The sequence below is a fragment of the Castanea sativa genome, chromosome 5, assembly GCF_040712315.1.
Source record: "Castanea sativa cultivar Marrone di Chiusa Pesio chromosome 5, ASM4071231v1".
Classification (NCBI taxonomy): domain Eukaryota; kingdom Viridiplantae; phylum Streptophyta; class Magnoliopsida; order Fagales; family Fagaceae; genus Castanea; species Castanea sativa.
The window spans coordinates 53,168,541-53,190,425 of record NC_134017.1 but is presented as its reverse complement, the minus strand read 5'-3'; the positions used below and the strand labels follow the sequence as shown (position 1 = coordinate 53,190,425).

At 36.0% G+C, this 21,885-nt stretch overlaps 1 protein-coding gene across 1 annotated transcript; it reads left to right on the top strand.

The window, feature by feature from the left end:
• Positions 1–9,057: 9,057 nt before the first annotated feature.
• Positions 9,058–9,369, top strand: LOC142635402 (putative mitochondrial protein AtMg00310). Its single transcript, XM_075809561.1, has one exon. The coding sequence runs from the start codon at positions 9,058–9,060 to the stop codon at positions 9,367–9,369; it is 312 nt and encodes a 103-aa protein (XP_075665676.1).
• Positions 9,370–21,885: the final 12,516 nt, after the last annotated feature.

The following is a 21,885-nucleotide window of genomic DNA, read 5'->3' as shown; positions in this document are numbered from 1 at the left end:
CACCCTTCTCCCTCTTTGTTATGAGGTTCTGTTAGTTCCAATTTATATGTTAAAGCTGTTGGATGAGGATGGCAGGCTTCATTTCTGAATAAACTAGAAGGTTGCCCGCGCGTTGCGCGGATAATGCTGTAAGCTTTTATGTAAAATGGTTTTTGAAATTTTTGTACATATATTATAATATAAATAGTGGATATTTTCATTGCTAAAATCACCAACAATTATAGTAGAAATGTCAGAGCATGTAGGCATATTTTGTTGTCTACTATCAGTTGATCGTAAATCAATTAATTGCAAGCATACATTATGCATATCAAACTCCTTGAACCTATCCCTTGTCATACGAAATGTCTAACTAAGGCGTTGACCCTATGAAGCATCTTCAGTTGATCATAAACCAATTAATTGCAAGCATACATTATGCATATCAAACTCCTTGAACCTGTCCCTTGTCATACGAAATGTCTAACTAAGGCATTGACCCTAAAAAGCATCTTCAATAATATTTTAACTATAGCAGTGCTAAGTTTGCATAGTGATTCATGTCTAGGCAAAGCAACGAATGCTCTTTGATATTGTCAAGGTTCTTGCAGACAGTCGTACATGATACTTGACCAATAAATAAATAAAGCAAGTAGTTTCAATGATGGTTGAGGTAGACATGATTCAACATATTTAACAATTTTTTAACCACCGCACACCCTTGATGCGATGCTCACTCCACAAGTATAAGTACTTATGGGGTGTGGGAGGCAAGGGTCGCGATTCAAGTCTCTATGAGGGACCTTCACACACATATACACTTAGATTGGGTTAGAATAGAAATTCTATCTTCTATAAAAAATAAATAAATAAATAAAACAATTTTTTAACAGAGGTGTACCAGTATAATATATTTAACAATTTTTTAATACCATTTTGAGTTTATATAGATTCTAGGCTAACCTTCAAATAATGGAGACACCACATAATTTTTTTCTGCCCACTTAGTTCTTAATTTGTACCTTTGCGGTTCTATTGTTTCTTTCTTTGTTCTTATTTTTAACAATTGAGTTTCTATCATTTAGTAGGACATAGAATATGTGTAGATTGTGGTGATTATTTTAAAAATTTGCTACCAAATAATACTTAACCCCTCAATAGGTAAAAGAAAATTATTCACCTAAAAATAATAACTTCTTTCTTACCCGTAGCTAATTTAATTTGTTTCACTTATGTCAATTATATAGGCTGCTACATCATACAACTAAATAAAAATTATAAATTTTCTGTCAAGCATTTTATCAAATACTATGGATTCAAAATAAAATATATGATTACTCTTGGGCTCTTTGCACTTTGAATCCCACAAAAGTTTTGCCTCCATTGGCGCTTTGAATGTGACCCAATCCATAGAGATACATGTATTTGTGCTCCGACTACATGTGGCTTGGAGGAGCTTGATTTATTGATTAAGCTTCTTCCTCATTGATCTTTCTACCTGCCCAACAAAACCAAATTAGTTACTCAACCTGTCTTTGCCTTCGGGTCTAAATATTACCCAATTCAACTAATTTTCTTAATCACATCCTCATGTAATATATTTAAATCACTCACCAAAAGCCAAATCATAAATTACAAAAACAGTGTGGCTCAGTAAAAATCTCAACCAGTAAACAGTTCGAATGAAAAGAAACAAACCACCATCTAGTTCGATAATCAAAAACCCATTACCAAACAACAACAAAGAATGAACAAATTGAGTATTAGTATTTTGTACGTCTTAGATACTGACGAAGGGTTTGATAAATTAGGGGCTGGTGGCATTTTCTCCTTGTGTTTAGTGACTTTAGTCCCCGGCCAAAACATGGTAAAGTTGAAGCTTCAATCTACCCGAGTCTATCTTCCCTTAAACATTGCAAACCGCAAACTTAGTATCCCAAATAAAATTTTGAAAAAAAAATTGAAAGAAAGAAACAAAGAGAGAGAGAGAGAGTTGGCAATATGTATTTATTTATAGACACTAAGAAAGGAGCTTTTGTCCATGAACTCAAAGAGGAATCATTGATCCATCAATATATAATTTTCAAAAGAAATAGGTACAATAGTGTGCATTTAAATGAAAGGGGAAGTGAAAGAGTTTTTTGTTTGTGTTTTTGCTAGAAGAAGTGAAGAGTTAAGACTTAAGAGACGTAGAAAGAACTGAAGAGTTAAGAAAGAGAATGAATGAAATTTAAAAAATTTAAGATGGGTTTGATCTCAACAGAAATTACTTGGAAAGTATAATATTATTGTAAAGGTGTAATAGTGCAAAGCTTGGTCTCACTTTGCCAGGTGCTTATCCATAGTGTGCATTTAAATTTGAACGGGAAAGTGAAAGTTTTTTTTTTTTTGTCCAGAAGAAGTGAATAGTCTTTTTTTTATGGAAAGAAGTGAAGAATTAGGAGAGAGGAAGAAGTGAATTGATTTTTGATGAAGCAATAAGTGCTAAACATAAAAGCTGCATTGTTTTAATTTTTGAAGTTGGAAAACATCATTTCATAATAAAGAGGAATGCAAAGAACTCATATAGAGCGCCACATGGCAGAACCTCATGCACTCTTGCATGAGGTCTCTGCTTTTATATATATATTGATGTGTAGTCTAATTTGTTGGATAGGGATTCATGAGACATGTCATTGCCTTTGCAAATGACACCTAGTAAAAAATGTAGCACAACATTTAGCAAGTTATTATGAAAATGTTGAACTAGAGAGCCAGTTCAATAAGATTTTGCATAGTTGTGATATGGAATAAGAATTCGAGTCTTGTTGGGAAGGCTTGATCAGAGACTACAAGTAGAGGTGTCACAAATGACTTTTAATTGTTTATATGAGAACTGTGAAATTCAGCTTTTAGCTTGAGTATTTTGTTTGTTAGAAATAGAATGAAAACTTCATCAAAGAGTGACCATAAATAATGGTTTTTTTTTTTTTAATCAAATGTCTTGTAATGACACAGAATTTGTGCGTCAGTCATGTAGAATCATCAAAAGCAATTGATTGTATTGTCAATGCCATTACGTTGCATTGAATTAATGTGCTCATATTGATGATATCTTTAGCAAAAGAGCAGCCCTAGACCTCCCTATCTTTGGCTAAATACTTTAGCAACAAGTATAACCTTATACCTCTAGAATCTTGTTTGGTTTTGAAACCCATTTGCAACTAATTGGCCTACAACCATGTGACATTTCAAACAAGTCTCATACATGATTATTTAACTAGTTTGTAACCCCATGCATATGCATGGATATATTTAAAAGATATACATTAAGATGTATAGTATAATAATCCTATGTATATAATTTAAATATTATTGATAATCATTCTTATTTTTTTAACTCTTCAAAAAGTCTTGTAAGAATGTTATTAGGTAGAAAATATAAATTCTCCATTTTAAAATTATTTTTGTGTTCATTAATTCTATACTCTTTGGTTTTTGTACAAAATAACTCACTTGAATGGATATTTATAATATGGTCTCACATTTGATTCCAAAATTAAGAATTAAAACTCTCTTTAAAAATAAATAATTTATGACACATGGTGCAAAATTGGACTTCAATTGTAGAATCTAATTGGATTTTCTCTAAACTTTATCTATTAATATATATATATATATATATATATAATTTTTATGCCAAATGAATTGTTTTTAGTTATAAAAAAAGGCTCATAAATATAAAATCATTCAAACTCTCTCTTCCTAATTTTATATTTAGTGTTTAGATATATGATTATGTTTCTTTTTATAATTTATTTATATTGGACTCCTTGTTTTCTACTTTAAAATAACTCATTTTGCACAAAAATTAAAAAACTTCGATTAAATTGAACACGTGCCATAAAAATTAAAATCTAATTGAAATCCAATTTTTACACTAAACTAACTAAATTGGTTCAAAATTTTAAAAATTTTGATTAGATGGAACACATGATGCAAAATTAGACTCTAATTGAATTCCAATTTAAAATTTAATTGGATTGTCTCTCAGGTTTACTTATTAATATATATATATATATATATATATATATATATATATATATATATGACTTATAAACTTGAAATTTTTTTAGTTATACAAAAAAAAAGGCTCATAAATATAAAATCATTCAAAAATTATATTTTTTATGGTTTACTTATATTGGACTCCTCGTTTTTACACTAAATTAACTCATTTGGTACAAAAATTAAGAAATTTAGATTAGATAGGACACATGTCACAAAATTAAACTCTAATTAAAATCCAATTTTTACATTGAATAAATTTACTTGGCACAAAAATTTAAAAACTTAGATTAGATGGGACACGTGGCGCAAAATTAGACTTTAATTGAATTCCAATTTGAAATTTAATTAGATTTTCTCTCAGTTTTACCTGTTATTATATATATAGATGTAATTGAGTTTGAAATTAATTGATTTGTATTACTTTATGTCTTGCTTAAGTTTTGTCTCCTATTCTGTTCTTCTTAATGGCCAACCTGTAGGAAACATCAAACCGAGTCTAGGACTGAGACAAGGTGACCCACTATCTGCATACATTTTCCTAATGTGTGCTATGGGGCTATAAAGCTTGATTCACAAAGCTAAATTTGAGGGGCTCATCCAAGGGGTGTCAATTTGTAGAAATGGCCCAAGGGTATCACATCTATTTTTTGCAGATGATAGTGTGCTATTTTGTCGAACAAAGGAGGAAGAATGCCAAAAAATCCTTGATATCCTAGCTATTTATGAGAGAGGTTCAAGGCAGAAAATTAATCGGGACAAGACAAACATTTTTTTCAGCTCAAATACTCTTCATGATACTCAGGTGTGAATCCAACAAGTTCTAGGTGTCCCATCTATTAGACAATTTGAAAAATATATAGGATTGCCTGCACTTGTAGGCCTAGTAAAGAGGCAAAGCTTCGTATACCTGAAGGAAAGGGTGTGGAAAAAACTTCAAGGATGAAAGGAAAAGCTTTTATTCCAAGCCAGGAGGGAAGTTCTTATCAAATCAGTCATTCAAGCAATTCTGACATACACGATGAATTGTTTCAAGCTCCCAAGGGGTCTTATAAAAGAATTGGAAGTCTTAATCCGTAAGTTTTGGTGGGGTTATATCGGTGATAGTAGAAAAGTGCATTGGGTGAAGTGGGAGAGATTATGTGAAGCCAAAGAAGTTGGGGGAATGGGCTTCGAAGAAATTGAGAAGTTCAATGAAGCTCTATTAGCTAAGCAAGTATGGAGGATGATCAATAACCCGGATTCCTTGTGCTATCAAGTTTTCAAAGCTAAATTCTTCCTAGAGTGCTCGATTTTGGAGGCGGAAGACTCAAGGGTTGGGTCCTATGCTTGGAAGAGGATCCTTAGTGCAAGAGACGCGATCCGTAAAGGCAGGGACGAAACCGGAATTCAAAGTTGGGGGGGGGGGGGCCAAAGTATAAACCCAAAAAAGTTTATAAAAATTAAAACTAACATCTACTCAAGCTTTGTTGAATTTCATTACATTCATTAACATTATGATCTCATATTTTCACAATTTGGACCGAATACTAATTTAATCAGTGGTAATTTTTTGAAATTTTGTTTGAAAATTTTCATGAATTGAGATATCAACACTAGAGGCAATGTTGCATTATCAGCTTCAAATTATTTGTAATTTTTTCTCTTTAAAAAAATCAAATATTATAGATAATTTTCCCACCATCAACAATTCAAGTAAAAGTTTCGTTATTCCCATATTATATAGCTCTATTGTTTCAAAATTTAGTCCAAAAAATAAACCAAACAAACATACCCTACAAGCTACAACAACATTAATGTTAATAAAATATTTTTTAAAAATAGTTAATAATTCATAAAAATAAACCTACAAATAAGCATTAGTATCCGCTGCACACATTTGATCATAGTTTCCACGGGCTTCATATTTTTGGATCAATATGCAATGGACAAAAGGATGTTGCAATTTTCTTTTTAGTTTTCATAAGTTAAAATGTAAAGATTTTGAAGGAAGGGGGCCAAAAATATATTTTTTTTAGGGGAAATCTTTGTATATAGTGCTATTTTTTCTTCCAAAATTGGAGGGGGAAGGGGGGGGGGGGGGCATGGCCCCCCTCTGCCCGAACATGGGTCCGTCCTTGTGTAAAGGGATGGTATGGCGCATTGGCAATGGTGAATCAGTGCGCATAAAACAGGACAAGTGGTTGCCTTCACAGTTGAGCAGGTCTATTGTTTCCCTAATCCCTCAGATACCACCTGATGCTAAGGTGAGTGAGCTCATAGACCAAGACAATGCGGTTTGGAAAACTAATATGGTGAAACAAATGTTTCTGCCCCATGAAGCCTCGGAAATTCTGGGAATTCCATTGAGTGAAAGGCTCCCCCTGACCGAATCATTTGGGCTTGTACTCCCTCGGGTATGTTTACTACTAGCAGCGCATACAAATTAGTTATATCTTGTGATTCAGCTTCTAGTGCAGGTTCTTCAAATCCGGAAGCTCAGAGACAGTTCTGGAAGAGAATTTGGCATCTCCGGACTCCAAACAAAATCAAGCATTTTGTTTGGAAGGCTTGCAATAATGCTTTACCCACCATGGAGAATCTCCATCATCGCCATATCGTCACAACAGATATCTGTGAGGGCTGCCAAGATCGATCAGAGGACACATTGCACGCTCTTTGGTTCTGCAAAGAAATTGCGTGTGGCATTCAATGGAGTGGTTCCACCAAGACGCATCAGTCCAGCCTGTGTCATTCAGCGACCTTCTTTCCAGGCTCATGCATTCTCAGGACGAATTCAGACTGGAGCTTTTCTCAATCATGACATGGCTACTGTGGAATAGGTGTAATGCTAGGCACTTTGGTCGACAAGTTCATCCACTCTCCAAGATTTGTAGTATGGCTGGTACCCTACTCCAAGATTTCCTTGCAGTTCAGTCCGAGTTCCCAGCTCCCTTTGGTCCAACCATTATGCAGCAATGGAGACCCCCTGAACATAATTTTTATAAGGTGAACTTTGATGTAGCCACATTCACTGTTATAGGTGCTCTCTCGATGCCAATTTCGCTGCCTCAATCAGTAGCAGCTGTGGAAGCTCTAGCGTGTCGCCGAGCGGTGAAGTTTGCTGCAGAAATTGGTCTGCCTCGGGTGGTGATTGAAGGAGACTCAGCTGTGATCATAAATGCGCTCACCAAGGACAACGGTGATCTGACCAGCTATGGAAATATTATAGAGGACAGTCGTGCACTAGTTTCGGGTTTTCAATTGGTAGAATTTAATCATGTATCCCGAGCTTGTAATTTAGTTGCTGATGCTCTCACAAAAAAAGCAAGCACAGTGACAGGTCTTCAGGTCTGGTTGGAGGACACTCCACCCGATATTACCCCTCTTGTGTTAAGGGATGATACTGTTGTAAGGGATGTTCCCTAAGTTTTTTAAGTTTTTGAATAAATTCCCAGACTTTCTGGTCTGGTTTCTCAAAAAAAAAAAAAAAAAAAATTATATTCTAATAATAATCTTTAATATATTTAACAAAAAAAATTGATTTAAAACTTTTAAAGAATATTAATTATGATTAATAACTTAAATGATAATTAACATGATTTAATGAAAGAAAATTATATGTTATTTTTGGGGACTTAACAATTATTGATATGTTTAGCTTGACGACCTTGAAAATTTGACTCCATCATTCAGGTAAGTTTGCTTGCATGAATCCTATTCCTTGTCCTCACCATGTCCTACACTGGCTGCTAGTAGCAAAAATTGAAAAGAAACACGGGTAGTTTGGTTGGAGATATATAGTATCGTTATTTAAAATGATGTGAAAACTATAATTCAAAAAATGTTGTAAAAACAAGTGTTTATAGTATTCATAAAGCAAAAAACGTGTTTCGTACTATGTTTTAAATAATATGTTTCAATGTGTGAAAAAACATAATTGTGTGTTTATTACATGTGTTTTTTTTTAAAAGTTGATAAGTGGGCCCCTAGTTGGAATTGAAGAAGGAAGCTTTATGTGTTGTCTAATCAAGTGGGCCCTATAGTTTTTAACATATTTACAAAAGTGCCATTGAGCACCCAGGACCCGACGGTATGCCCCCTGTCTTTTACCAAAAATTCTGGAATATCGTTGGTCCAAATACTACTGAATGTGTGCTAAATATCTTAAACTCTGGGAATATGCCTGCTGATATTAATGCTACCCATATCTGTCTCATCCCAAAGAAAAAAACCCCCCAGAAAATCACAGACTATCGCCCCATAAGCCTAAGTAATGTATTATCTCGTATTGTCTCTAAGGTCCTAGCTAACCGACTTAAGAAAATGCTGCCTAACATTATCAGTTCCTCCTAGAGTGCTTTTCTCCCTGACAGGTTGATTACAAACAACGTACTTGTGGCTTTCAAGACAATGCACCACATTAACCAGCGACGGAAGGGCGAGGACAATCTCATGGCAATCAAAATTAACATGAGTAAGGCTTTTGATCAAGTTGAATGGCCGTGTCTGGAAATGATCATGCGTAAACTGGGCTTTCATGAGCGATGGATTTCTCTCACAATGATGTGTGTTAAAACTGCTAACTATTCCATCCTAATCAACGGGGAACCAAAAGGATCGATCAGGCCATCCAGAGGCATCCGCCAAGGCGATCTCATATCACCTCACCTCTTCCTCATATGTGCTGAGGGACTTTCGGCAATGCTGAACAGGGGACAACAGTAGGGGCACATCAATGGTGTTGCTGTATGCTGAAACGCACCATCCATCTCTTATCTGCTGTTCGTAGATGATAGCCTTATCTTTTGCAATGCCAACATGAACGAATGCACAAGAGTCTGGGAGATTCTTCGGTGCTCAAATCATAAAACAGTGCATGAATGATACCTAGGCCTACCCTCACTTATCGGCAAGAACAAAAAGAGAGCCTTTAATAGGATAAAGGACCAGGTTGGGAAAAAGATCGCAGGCTGGAAAGGGAAGTTGTTGTCAAGCGCAGGGAGAGAGACACTTATCAAAGCTGTTGCTTAAGCTACCCCCACCTACATCATGAGCTGTTTCAAGCTTCCGGACTCATTATGCAAGGATTTGGGAGCTCTGACCAGCCGATTTTGGTGGGGGCAGAAAAAAGAAGAGAGGAAAATTCCATGGGTAGCCTGGGACAAGCTTTGCACACCCAAAACTGATGGGGGAATGGGCTTTAGAGACTTGCGAGCCTTCAATCTAGCACTCCTGGCAAAGCAAGGATGGCGCCTCCTGAAAAATCACAACACTCTATTCTACCAGGTCTTCAAAGCCAAATATTTTGCCAATTCCACCTTCCTTGAAGCTCAACTTGGTAAGAGATCGTCATATGCCTAGCAGAGTATAATGGCAGCCAAGCCACTCATATCTGAAGGAGTCAGGTGGAGCATTGGCAATGGAATGCAGACCAATATCTGGAAAGATAAATGGATGCCCACCCCTTCAGCGTACAGAGTAGTAAGCCCAAGAATTGACCTCCACTCGACCAACGGTGACCTGGTCTCCTGCCTCATCGATCATCACCTGCACGTATGGAAAACTGAGGTAGTCCGCAGCACCTTCCTTCCCCATGAAGCCGAAATAATTCTTGGCATTCCACTTAGTGCACTCCCTACAGAAGACCGCCAAATTTGGTCAGCCACACCAAACGGTGATTTCTTTGTGCGAAGTGCATATCGCATCGCCCAAAGACTTCAAGTCACCCAAGACAATGGTCAATGCTCAGATGGCTCCACTATGAAGACAATGTGGAAGTCCATTTGGAGCCTAAAGTGCCCAAACAAGATCAGAACCTTCATTTGGCGGGCTTGCAAGAATATCCTGCCAACCAAAACTCGCCTCAGGGATCGCCACATCCCAATGGACGTTGACTGTGGCCTGTGCGAAGCAACTGAAACTCCAAAACATACATTCTGGAGTTGTGACCTCTCTAGGGAGGTTTGGACTACCCTCACTGTCAAACCACCAAGACCCTCATGGAAGCCAAAGGATTTCATGGACCTCTTCTGGGTACTCAAGGAAAAAAATGACCACACCGAGCTAGAAGTATTTGTAGCTGCCGCGTGGGGCATTTGGAATAATAGAAATGAGGTTCAACACGGTGGCACCTCCAAAACTGCTATAGTGATTGTCAACAATGCGCACAGGTATATAGAAGAATATAAACAAGCAGCAGACCTCCCCGTTTCTCGCCCCACCCACACCCCAACCTCTTGGAAGCCCCCACCCACTGACTGGTATAAGATCAATGTCGACGGTGCAGTGTTTAAGGAGACTGGGCAGTGTGGAATTGGTGTCGTTGTTCGCAATGACAGAGGTGAAATCATGGGGGCACTCTCAAAAAAGCTGTACTTCCCACTGGGTGCGCTTGAGGTTGAGGCAAAGGCAATGGAGTGTGGAATCATTTTTGCATGGGAGCTGGGCCTAACGCAGGTTACAATTGAAGGAGACTCACAGGTTGTTATTCAAGCCCTTGAGTGTGAGACACCCGCCCCAATCTCCATCCAACAGGTCATCACGGGGACAAAAATGTGGCTGCCTACTTTCACTTCATGGGACACAAGCTTCACTCGACGTGACAACAACGTAGCAGCACACCTAATGGCAAAGCATGCAAAGGATGTAATTGACTGTACAATATGGGTGGAGGATACTCCCCTTGTCATTGTATCACAAATTCTTTCTGATGTACTTTCTGTGGGTACCACCCAAGTTTAATTGAAATTTGAAAGTTTTTCCATAAAAAAAAAAAAAAAAGAAGGTAAGAGGAGTTTTCTAAATTTAGTGTTTAAACACCTTAAAATGAGTAATATAACTCAAACACTCTTAAAAAAACACCCTTACCAAAATGATTTTTTTTTTTTTTCTTTAGAACCACTGTTTTCAGTGTCTAAACACTGAAAATTGTTGTTTGGAATCACATAACAAATAGGCCAAGTGAACCTTCAAAGAGGCTAGTTTCTTGGTTAGACTCAAATTGCCATCTCTTTCTCAATCTCTCCAAACCCACGCAATTATAATACAGATTTGCCATTTTTATACCGTGGTTATTATTAGTAGATCATGATTTTCTTGTTCTTGAGAAATTAGTCTAAATAGTCTCGTACAAATAGTAAATTAGTGATTCTTTGGGATATTGCATTACTCTTGCTAACAGTTGAACCATAAAAAAAAAAAATGTTACTTGTATTCATTTATTGTTATAACCTTATAGCTATTAACTTATTATCATAGTAATTTGAATACATTACAAAGTTTAGCTCACTAAAAAACGTAGTACTGGAAAGCGATTGTGGTTTCATTGTGGCATAATTCTCAGTTCACAAGCAAAGATATTTGTCAATACACAAAAAAATAACTAGTTCCTGTAAAGGACAATTTGCTCCACAATTTCTCAAGTTCCTTTGCCATAAGTCAGTCTCTTGGGCTTACTAGACTCTTTCAACACTTATTCACTATGGTGACTAACAAAAGCACACGACCTCACGCCAGGGGGTCACTTAAACTCCTGTAAGGACACTACAAGACTCACCACTGCTACCACATGTGCTAGGCGTGCTGCTACCACATGTGCTAGGCATGAGAGCACACACTGGCAATATTTGTCTCCCTATTGTCTAGTGATTTAATAAAGGATATATGACTACTTTGGGTTGTCTTTATATGATGTTAAACTTGTAATAGCTGTGAAATTGAATACTTGGTTCAAGTTTATTCAGACAATTGAGAGAGAGAGAGAGAGAGAGAGAGAGAGAGAGAGAGAGAGAGAGGTTGAAGCTTCTCAAAGGAACTTCGGTCTTCTTAAGGGAACCTAGAGTTTTAGGCTGCAGAAGATAGACATTGGATAGAGACATTAAGGATGATAGGGAAGAATCTTAGTTTTGATAGAACTAATTTGTGAAATTAGGCAAAGATTGAGACTAAGAGGGGAAACTAAATTCAAGGACTACAAAAAAAGATGTGAATTTCTTGTCTATTTAGATAGCTAAATCCATTGTATTCATTAAAAATAAAAATGAATTTCTATATTATTGCAATGTTCTGCCACAATTAGAAATAGAAACTGCGAGTTTTTTCTTTTTGATAGAGAAACTAAAACTAAGAGTGAGTGTTATAATTGTGTTTCTTTGGTTTTCACTCTTTGGCATGTCATATCATGTCAGTACCCATATCATACCGGTGTTGTATCGGTCGTTTTCTTTTATAATTTTTTTAAAATTGCTCGTGTTACCATGTTCTACCCATGTCCAGACCCGCACCCATGTCCGTGTCTGTGCTTCCTAGGTTCTACCCATCAAACCCAGTTGTCCGGCTTTATTTCAAGGGTGCCATAGCCTCTCTGTTATGAAACAGTCCTTTTGATATTCAAAGGAGTAAAACTTCTCATGCTTTGACTCCCACTCTGCCACCTCAGACCTGGATTCCCCATCAAATGTGCATGACATAGGTTTACTTCTTTTCAAATCAGTGTAGCCATCCACTGCTATTTGGAATTACCTTTCGCATACTCTTTATACAGGGTAGTCCCCATAGCAATGGGCTTTGGTCTAGCGTGGTTTTTATTTTTTCTGAATCATTGCCAAGAAGAAGGATTGAATTGCATCTGGTTTGATCCTTTTTGACTTCAATTACCATATGGACATGGAGGTTGTCATTAATTATGTTCCAGCACTACCCCTAAATCAATCAACTAAGTAGAAATTGAAGTTCAGTTGGAACCATCTAATCTGGTAGCTTTTGACTATGAGCAGCCCCTCTATTGTTGATATATAGCCTAAAAGATTGAAATAATTTTTTTTTTGTTCATCGGGGACTCTTTTAAATACTTGATGGACTACTACTATATGCTTTTGGCTCGATAAGATCGATAACTGTGAGAACAATTTCATGACTTCTATCTCATTGGATGAAGCCAAGAGTGCTTAACCAAAGGGTCACTAAACTACATCACATCCACCAAGGTGAATGTTAAGATGTACCTTGAAATATTGACCTTCTACCATCAAAGATACCACATTACAGGTGCCTTTGGTGTGGATTTCATCCCCATTAGCAATCTTTACCTCAAAACTTTGGGTGGTGACCATTGGTAGGTTCATCTTGGACACTTGAGATGAATCCAAAAAAGGATGGTTGCTTCTCAAGTTGTAGAGAATCACCTCCCATTGACCCTTAATTTGACCTAAAACCCTCATTGCTCTTGGGGTTGGATTTCCAATCAAGGAAAAGAGAGAAATATTTTATGCTTCCTTGCCTTGCTTCTCTTAAGAGGAAACCATTACTCTTTTGATCACTTCCTTTGTGCATTTATGCCTAGCTTGCCATGGTTTGTCTCAATTAAATCATAGCCCTTCTTCCACCTCTCCTCCATTTGAAATGGGGATATCCTTTGTAATTGTTTGTTTAGCTTCTAGTCCACCCTGTCATCATTCTTCAGAGGTGGTCCAAGATTGGAAGGGTTTCCCACTTCATCTACTACCTTGGAGCTTTTCTTGTTTACCAACACATACTCCTCTTGGATTTTAGCTAATCCAAATGCAGAATTCTGCAAAGTGTGGGTTTAACATCCTTAATTGGAGCTAATTTCATTGCATAGGCCACTCAAAAAACAACTCAACTTATGATCCTCTAAATGGTCGTTGATTCCATTTGAAAGTGCTTCAAATTGGGCCTTATGATGTGGCACTGTCAATGTTTGTCACAACCTCCTTAACTCTTCTATAGGATCGTCGTATGCAATAGTGCTAAAATGAATTCATAAAGCTTTGACAAAAGCCTCCTATATGTTATGAATGTGCTTATAGAATTGAGAAAAGAAAGAATTGTATAGGTCACTTCAAGGGGACCTAGCCTCCATGAAGAATTAGACAGAAACACAGAGAGAGAATTGTATAGGTCAATTAGACAGAATTAGACAGAATTGTATAGGTCAATTCAGTTCCATTGTCATTTCTGATGCATTTGACTTTGGTATTGAATTGTGTTTCAACCATATTACAGAATTGTTGAATCATGACTTGAGTTTCAGATTTAGTTTTTAAGAAATAAACACAAGTACATTTTGAGAAGTCATCAACAATAGTAAGAAAAAATCCAAAACCTTCAGCAGTAGGAACATAAAAAGGTCCCCACAGATCAACATGTACAAGTTCAAAAATAGATGAGGAAACATGCACACTTGAGGGAAAAGATAACCTTTTTTGTTTAGAGAAATGACAAATGTCACAACAATGAGATTTGCTTACATGTACATCAGGTACAAGCTTATTCAACAAAGACAATTTGGCATATGAAGGATGTCCTAAATGAAAATGCCAAAATTGGAAATTATCACAAGAAGCAGGAAAAGTAAAACTCGATGTAGTACCAAGGACAGAATGAGCTGAAGAAATAGCTGGAGTAGACTGCAACAAGTAAGGACCTCTTGATTCCTTACCCAACCCAATCGTGTTCCAATGAACAAGGTCCTGGATAAAACAAAAGGAACCAAGAAAGATAAGGCAACAAAAAACAACCCTAGTCAACTGAGTAACAGATATCAAATTGAAACTAAAAGATGGAACACACAATACACCATGAAAAGTTAAAGTTTCTGAAATCTGGACAGTTCCTATATGAGTAACAAGAGCCTTATCCCCATTGGGCAAATAGACAAAACTATTTAAGGTTGAGGTAATAGTGGTTAAAAGGGATAATGAATGCACCATATGATCAGTGGCACCAGTGTCAATGATCCAATTTGGAGATTTATAAGGGATAATACAAGTAACATGTGTTGAGAAAACTTTATGGGACATGTTAGGAGGGTACCAAAAAGGATTACCTCAAAAATTATTGGAGAAATGAGTTTAAGAAGTAGATGCACTAGAAGCATTGAGAGGACTCAGCGTTTTAGTTGCTTGATGACCAGGAGCTTCTCTGTAAGTCTGAGACTGAGAATTAAGAAAGGACAGCAGCTTTTCACACTGCCTGTGAAATTGGGCACTGAGGAGTAGAAAACTAAGCTTGTGGAGCAGCAAACTGTGACTGCTGAGGCTGAATCTGAGTCATAGTGCCATTGTAATGAGTCTGTGGAAACTAAGTGCAGGAATCATTAAGCCGATGAGAATAGTTCATCATCTCAGCAACTTTTGCAGGAACAAGCTGTGAGTTAAAATTCCCAACAGAACTACCATTAGAAGGCATAGAATTCCCAAAAATTCCAGAAAAGACCTGATCTGCTGATGATTTTCCCTTTGGTTTATAACCAGGTGGCTATCCATGCAGCTTGTAGCATTTATCTGCAATGTGACATACAATACCACAATATCTGCGGATGGGGCTCTCTTTCTTGGAATTTCCACCTTTTCCACGTGTGCATCTGACTGTGATTTTTGAGCACCACAAGTGCAAGTGCAAGTGCAAGTGCAAGTGCAAACTGGAAAAGGCTGATAATCCACCAATTCATCCCAGAGAATCTTGAACTCAGTGAAATAGGAACTTATAGTGAGTTGACCTTGAGAGAATCTTGCAATTCCCTTCTTGAGCTCAAACAATCTTGTAGCATTTCCCTGGGAAAACCTATTTTCCATGTCAAGCCAAAGATCCCTAGCTGTGTTGATGTAAATAACACTAGCCGCTAGTTCTTTGCTCAGGGAAATGGTTAACCATGAAAGAATGGTTGTGTTTGCTCTATGCCAAGTATTGAACAACGGTGATGAAAGATCGGGCACAAAAATTAAACCATTGAGAAATCCAAACTTGTTTCTTCCACCCAAGGAAAGAAACACAGCTCTTACCCAACTTGGATAGTTCTCAGGACCAAAATGGTTGAGTCAGTTTTGAGTTTGTTATAGTGATATAATTGTGGTGTAAATGATTGTATCAATGATTGAGTGTGATCCAATTATGGTGTAAATGATTATATCAATGATTGAGTGTAAGTGAATTGTACTATTTATTGAGAAGTGTATCTGATCTACCATTAGTGAATTGTATCAATTCTAAACTCAGCCGAAGGAAGAAAATAGGGGTTAGATGGATTGGAATTTTCATCAACCATTGAAGAAGGTGTATTGAAATTCTGTGAAGAGCCTCTAGGATTAAAAGTATTGTGAGAAGAAGAAACTGAAATTTCTGAACCAGTTTCTGCGTTTGCAGTGGAAGCCATTAAAGCTCTGATACCATGTAAAATTTCTAGGTTTGGATATGGAGGTCCTAACTCCTAACAGAAAGAGAAAAGAACTTTCTAGAGAGAAACAGTCTTATTGATCTGAATGGAAGAAACTGAAAGCTTGATTAACAATCATCATTTACATTGTTTATATACATCCTTTAGACTAAAACAGAGGAGAACTAACTAATAGAAACAACAAACTTATACACGTGTGTTTTCATCACACACTTTCTTAATTAAATCAAAACACAACCTTTTCAATCTTTTCTTCTTTCTTCTACTTGAAATGATGTCGTTTTTGTCTACTCTGCTTTTCTTCTTTATCCTTGCATAAACCACTTCTGCAGCTTCTTGTTTTACCTCTTCTTGAACTTCAACAGACTTCAAATAATCATTATAGTTTACCAATGAAACATAGATCTAACTTATAATAGTGTTGGATCACGAGAGGCATGACCAAATATGTTTGATGTATTAATCATTGATGTGGTGCAATTTTGAAGCCCAATTTTGATATTGTCTTTCTCACAAAGTACATTAGGTAGGGCTGTAAACAAGCTAAGCTTAGTCGAGTAGTGCATGTTTGAGTTTAGCTCTTCAATAAAAATCAAATGCTCAAGCTTGGCTCGAGTTCAAGACAAGTCTAAAAACAATGTTTGAACTCTAGCTTGTGAGAAAGCCAAATAGCTTGAAGATGGCTCAACTCAGCTCAGCTTGGCTTGATTAATTAGTCAAGCCAAGCTCGAGCTTAATATCAAGTTCAAACTCACTCTCAAGTCAAGCTTTTTAGCTTGGGATCCAACAAATTGGACATCAAGATGATTTTGCGATATCAAACAAACTATAGTGTAAAACAAATATAAAAATATGTAGAAAATTTTCTAAACATGGAAATTTACATGTGGTGAGTGAAGACAGTGAACGTCTTGGAGGTAGGGAGCAAAGATGGTAGTAATGCCAAATACGATGCCGAATATAGAGCCATTACTGGAGTTCTTTGAACACCCACTAGAACTCTTAGATTACATAGTGATTCGGTGAACACCGGACTCTAAATCTTCTTCGCTAGCATCAAACTCATCCAAATCTAGGACTAATTCACTGATAGATGAAGTTGCAAAGAGATCTAGGACAGATTTGGTGGAATTTCTTGACCTCACGAGAGAGAGAGAGAGAGAGAGAGAGAGAGAGAGAGAGAGAGAGAGAGAGAGGGGTTGAAGCTTCTCAAAGAAGATTCAGTCTTCTTAAGGGAACCTAGAGTTTTAGGTTGTAGGAGATAGACATTGGACAGAGACATTAAAAATGATAGGGAAGAATCTTAGTTTTAATAGAACTAAATTGTGAAGTTAGGCAAAGATTGAGACTAAGAGGGGAAACTAAATTCAAGGACTACAAAAAGGGATGTGAATTTCTTGTCTATTTAGATAGTTAGATGGGAAATGAAACTTAGGAAAGGAATAACACACACAAAAAGGGATTGAAAACGACTCCAAAAGGACACATAAGATGGTGAAGACTGTCAAGTACTCAAAGTCTAGAAAAATACTTAAATTTGTAACTATCATGATTCGTGAAGTACTAGAAGTCTAGAAAGATTTGTAACTAAATGGGAAAGACTTATATTTAACATATCTCATAAATTTACATAGATTTTCAATAGACATCTAAATAGTTACGGTGTGGTCCCCACATTTGGCACCAAATTTGAGAAGAAATTAGGGACACATAGCACAAACTTATATTTTAATTGAGAATTCTAATTGGATTTTCTTTGAGTTCTGAATTTAAATATAAACTAGTTTGTAATCCTATGTAAATGCATGCCTACCTTTTAAAATATGAAAATAGATACATTTTATAATTCATACCGTCATACGTAAGTTAAATATGGTGATTATTATATTAAGGAAACAAACTTTTGAATAGAACCCAAATGAGTTTCACTTGATTGACAGAGCTAGCGCAAATATTTCTTTGATTGATAGGAACATGCAATTCTTCTATCAAAATCCAGCCACAAATAGAATGCAAATCCTCAAATACGTAAAATATGCAAAATGTGAGGCACAATGCTTTTTAAAACACTGAAAAACAGTCTTGTTTTGCACTTTCATTAATTAAAAAAATTGAAGCATAAGAATTTTTCAGGATCAAGATGAATGATAACATCACAAAATGGTGAGTCGTGTTACTTGGAACAAATATGATGGTATAAAATTCAGGAACATGTATGCGGTAGATCAATTTCCATGGAATAGGCTTATATAGTTTTATAAGTTACTTTATTTTAAATGAATATGACATAAGGTTTCAAGTGTAAAAAATTGGTTTCTTATACATCCATTTCCCCTTACCCTTCCTCTTGCAATTTGTGACCATTATCTAATTTAACCCATCTGAAAAAAAAATATAAAAATTTCCAATTTAGAAATAGTACTAATAAGAAAAACAACAACAATAAGTACTCGGGCTCGTAATTCAAAACCTGTACCACAAAATGAATTGGGGTAGATGCAACTGCGTGTCCTTTGAGTCTAGCAAACTGGGCCAGCATGCGAGACATTAGATTCTAAGAAGAACGTATGCATTTCCTCCTGCCTCCTGGCAAAGAAAAATTTGCATTTGACAAATATGACTACTGGAATTTTCTTTTAAAGCATGAAGAAGCTAATAAACATCAAAACTATACCTGCTGTGGTATTAGTATATAGGCTAAATCCATTGTATTCATTAAAAATAAAAATGAATTTCTATATTATTGCAATGTTCTGCTACAATAAGAAGCCAGAACCTAAACCTAAAAGCCTATAGAGCCAAAACTGTGAAGTCAGAAGAAAGAAGAAGCTAGAAGCATTGCTGAAAGAAAGGGCCATAATTTGTGAAACTGTTGAGAATACAATTATACTTTAGATAAAAAATAATTTGGGAAACTCTAGCATGTGTGATCACCCTAGGGGTTTGTGGATCCTCTGTTTTCCTCTATTTGGGGTCTCATGGGGCTTACTGTCTAGTTGGTATGTCAGATGTTTTATTCTTGGCTATGAAAATTTATGGTTCGCCTTCCATTTTTCTTATGTTATGTATGATTATTTTTGTTAACTCCATGAAGAAATTGGCGTCTTTACTATTATCGTAAGGTACACATTCATTATGGCATGAGTCATGTTTGTCTAGGACTTTCTCTTGCTTGCTTGGGTTGTGCCTACATTGGGAGTATTACAAAGTCTATTACAATTTTGCATCACACTATTATAGTTCTTTAATTTTAAAGATTATAGATTTGGCTGTTTCAAATGGTTTCAAAAGGTTCCACCAAATGTTAATTCTTTCATTATATTGCTGTCAATGGTGAATTTTTTTCATTCATTTCTTCTAAATTCTATTAGATAATCGGTGTTCTTGTATCTATTAATTACATTAGTTGGGTTTACACAATATACATGTGTATATATGTTTTGAATTATAAAAGAAATTTTATAAAAAATTTGTGCATACCAAACACCAAAAAATGTTCTCAAGCTCATCACCAACACCAAAAAATAAGATAGTTTTCCAAAAAATATTTTTTGGAAAATGACATTTTCCAAAAAAACATTAATGCTGAAACAAACAATGAGAACCTTCAGAAGAAAGGTCTAAAGATAGGGTTCATTAGGCCAAAGGGTACAACTGAAAATTTGTTGTGCTCTTCATGTGTTCGAAACACCATCTTCAATATGTTCTCTTCCATGTGTATTTGTTACGTAATTCACTGTCAAAATTCAGAACTTGTCCAGTTTTCCTTCACCATTTCCTTGTTCAATGCTTAGTAGTCAATGCACATGCCAACTTCTGCCGGCCTTCCTCACCAATAAGGTGAGTGGTGAGAATGGACTTTGGCTTGGCTTTATGGCTCCCTCCAACAAATGTTTGACTCTTTTATCTATTTCATTCTTATAAAAGTAAGGATAAAGGTAATGTTAAGCACTTACTGGCTTGGTGTCACCTTAGAGAATGATTCCAAGTTTTTTGTTTTACTTGGGAGGAAGACTTGTGGGAGCCTAGCTCAAAGAACTTTTCATGCTGTACAGCAAAGTCTAAAACACTTCTACACCATCCTAGAAGGTTTCATGGCTCTAAGAAGCTAAGATTTGCAAGATTAACCCTTTGGTGGGTGTATTCTTGAGGAATTTCTTGCTTTCTAGAAGCATAGGGCCCGCTGCATGTAGAATTGTAAACCCCTCAACATTCTATAGAGCATATAGAAAATTTGATTAACATTATTAAATGCCCCATTTGGCAAAGTTTAGTGATCATGGCTGGCTCACCTAATCATTCAGCTGAGTAGTTAGCCTCTTTGGGTTAATTATCAATGTCTCTTCTTATACAAGTGAGACTGGGAGTGCATCCTTTTGAAAGAGCCACTGTGTCTTTCAATCTATTTGCAATTACCTCAGTCATTCCCTTATACAGGTAGTCCCTATGCAATGGGCTTCAGTCTAGCGTGGTTTTTATTTTTTGTGAATCATTGCCAAGAAGAAGGATTGAATTGCATTGGGTTTGATCCTGTTTGAAATCAATTACTGTATGGAGACGGAGGTTGTGATTAATTCAGTTGGAACCATCTAGTCTGGTATCTATAGACTATGATCAGCCCCTCTATTGTTAATACATAGCCTAAAAGATTGAATCAATTTTTTAGTGCGTTGGGGACTCTTTCAAATACTTAATGGATTACTACTTTATGCTTTTGTCTTGATAAGACGGGTAAGTGTGATAACAATTTCATGAAACTTTCATATGTGGGTTGTTTGTTGCATAGAATTTTCTCACTTGCATTTTTTTAAAACCAAATATAGCCAAATGTAGATTTGTTTTTTCTACTGCAAAATGTGTTTTATATTAAGGAAAGGAAACCTAAATTTGAAATTTTACCATGGTTTTAAACTATGTTATTTTGGTTTCAGGTGGTGTCGTGAATATGGATAGCTTCTTTAAATTGTTCTTCCATAAGCTCAACTATAAAAAGATGAAGACCAGGGAGGATAACTTCTGTGTCTATTATGACAATATTATAGAAGCTTACCTCTCATTACTCTTCGGGTCAGCTGCTGTTGCAGCCTTAGCATCTGTCTTCCTCTATAAAAAGCTAGGAAGAAAATGGCCTCTGTTGTTGGGGTTCAGTTCGCTACTCTTGGGATCTTCACTAAGCTCTTCAACGAAAGTTCTCTGGATTCTCTTTGTTGGTAGAATTATCACTGGCATAGGGATTGGATTTATGTTTCAGGTAAAAATTCTCATTCAAGAATATTAAACATAAAGGTATTTTATTAGAAATTAACCACATAATAGGAAAATACTAATTGGTATGAGAGAAAACTTTAGCTATTTGCAATTGATTGTATAAACTTAGAGAAGGAAATACATTGCTCTGTTCTTTATTTATGAGAACCAAAGATGTGCGAAAAGAAAATTTAACAGTCTAACAAACTGTACATGTGGCTTAACAGACTAATAAACTTCTACCTTTTAGATTAAAAATTACAACCACATTCAAGCTATTAGCCTATTAGAATGTTCAGTCTTCAAATGCTTTTATTTTCTCATGGATAGACATGAAGTTCAATGTTTTGTTCAAGAGTTTTCTTCTTTCTAATCTGAAGTTATGAACAATATTTTGGTTTAATTTTCAGACTTAGTTGATATTTGGATGAAGTCTA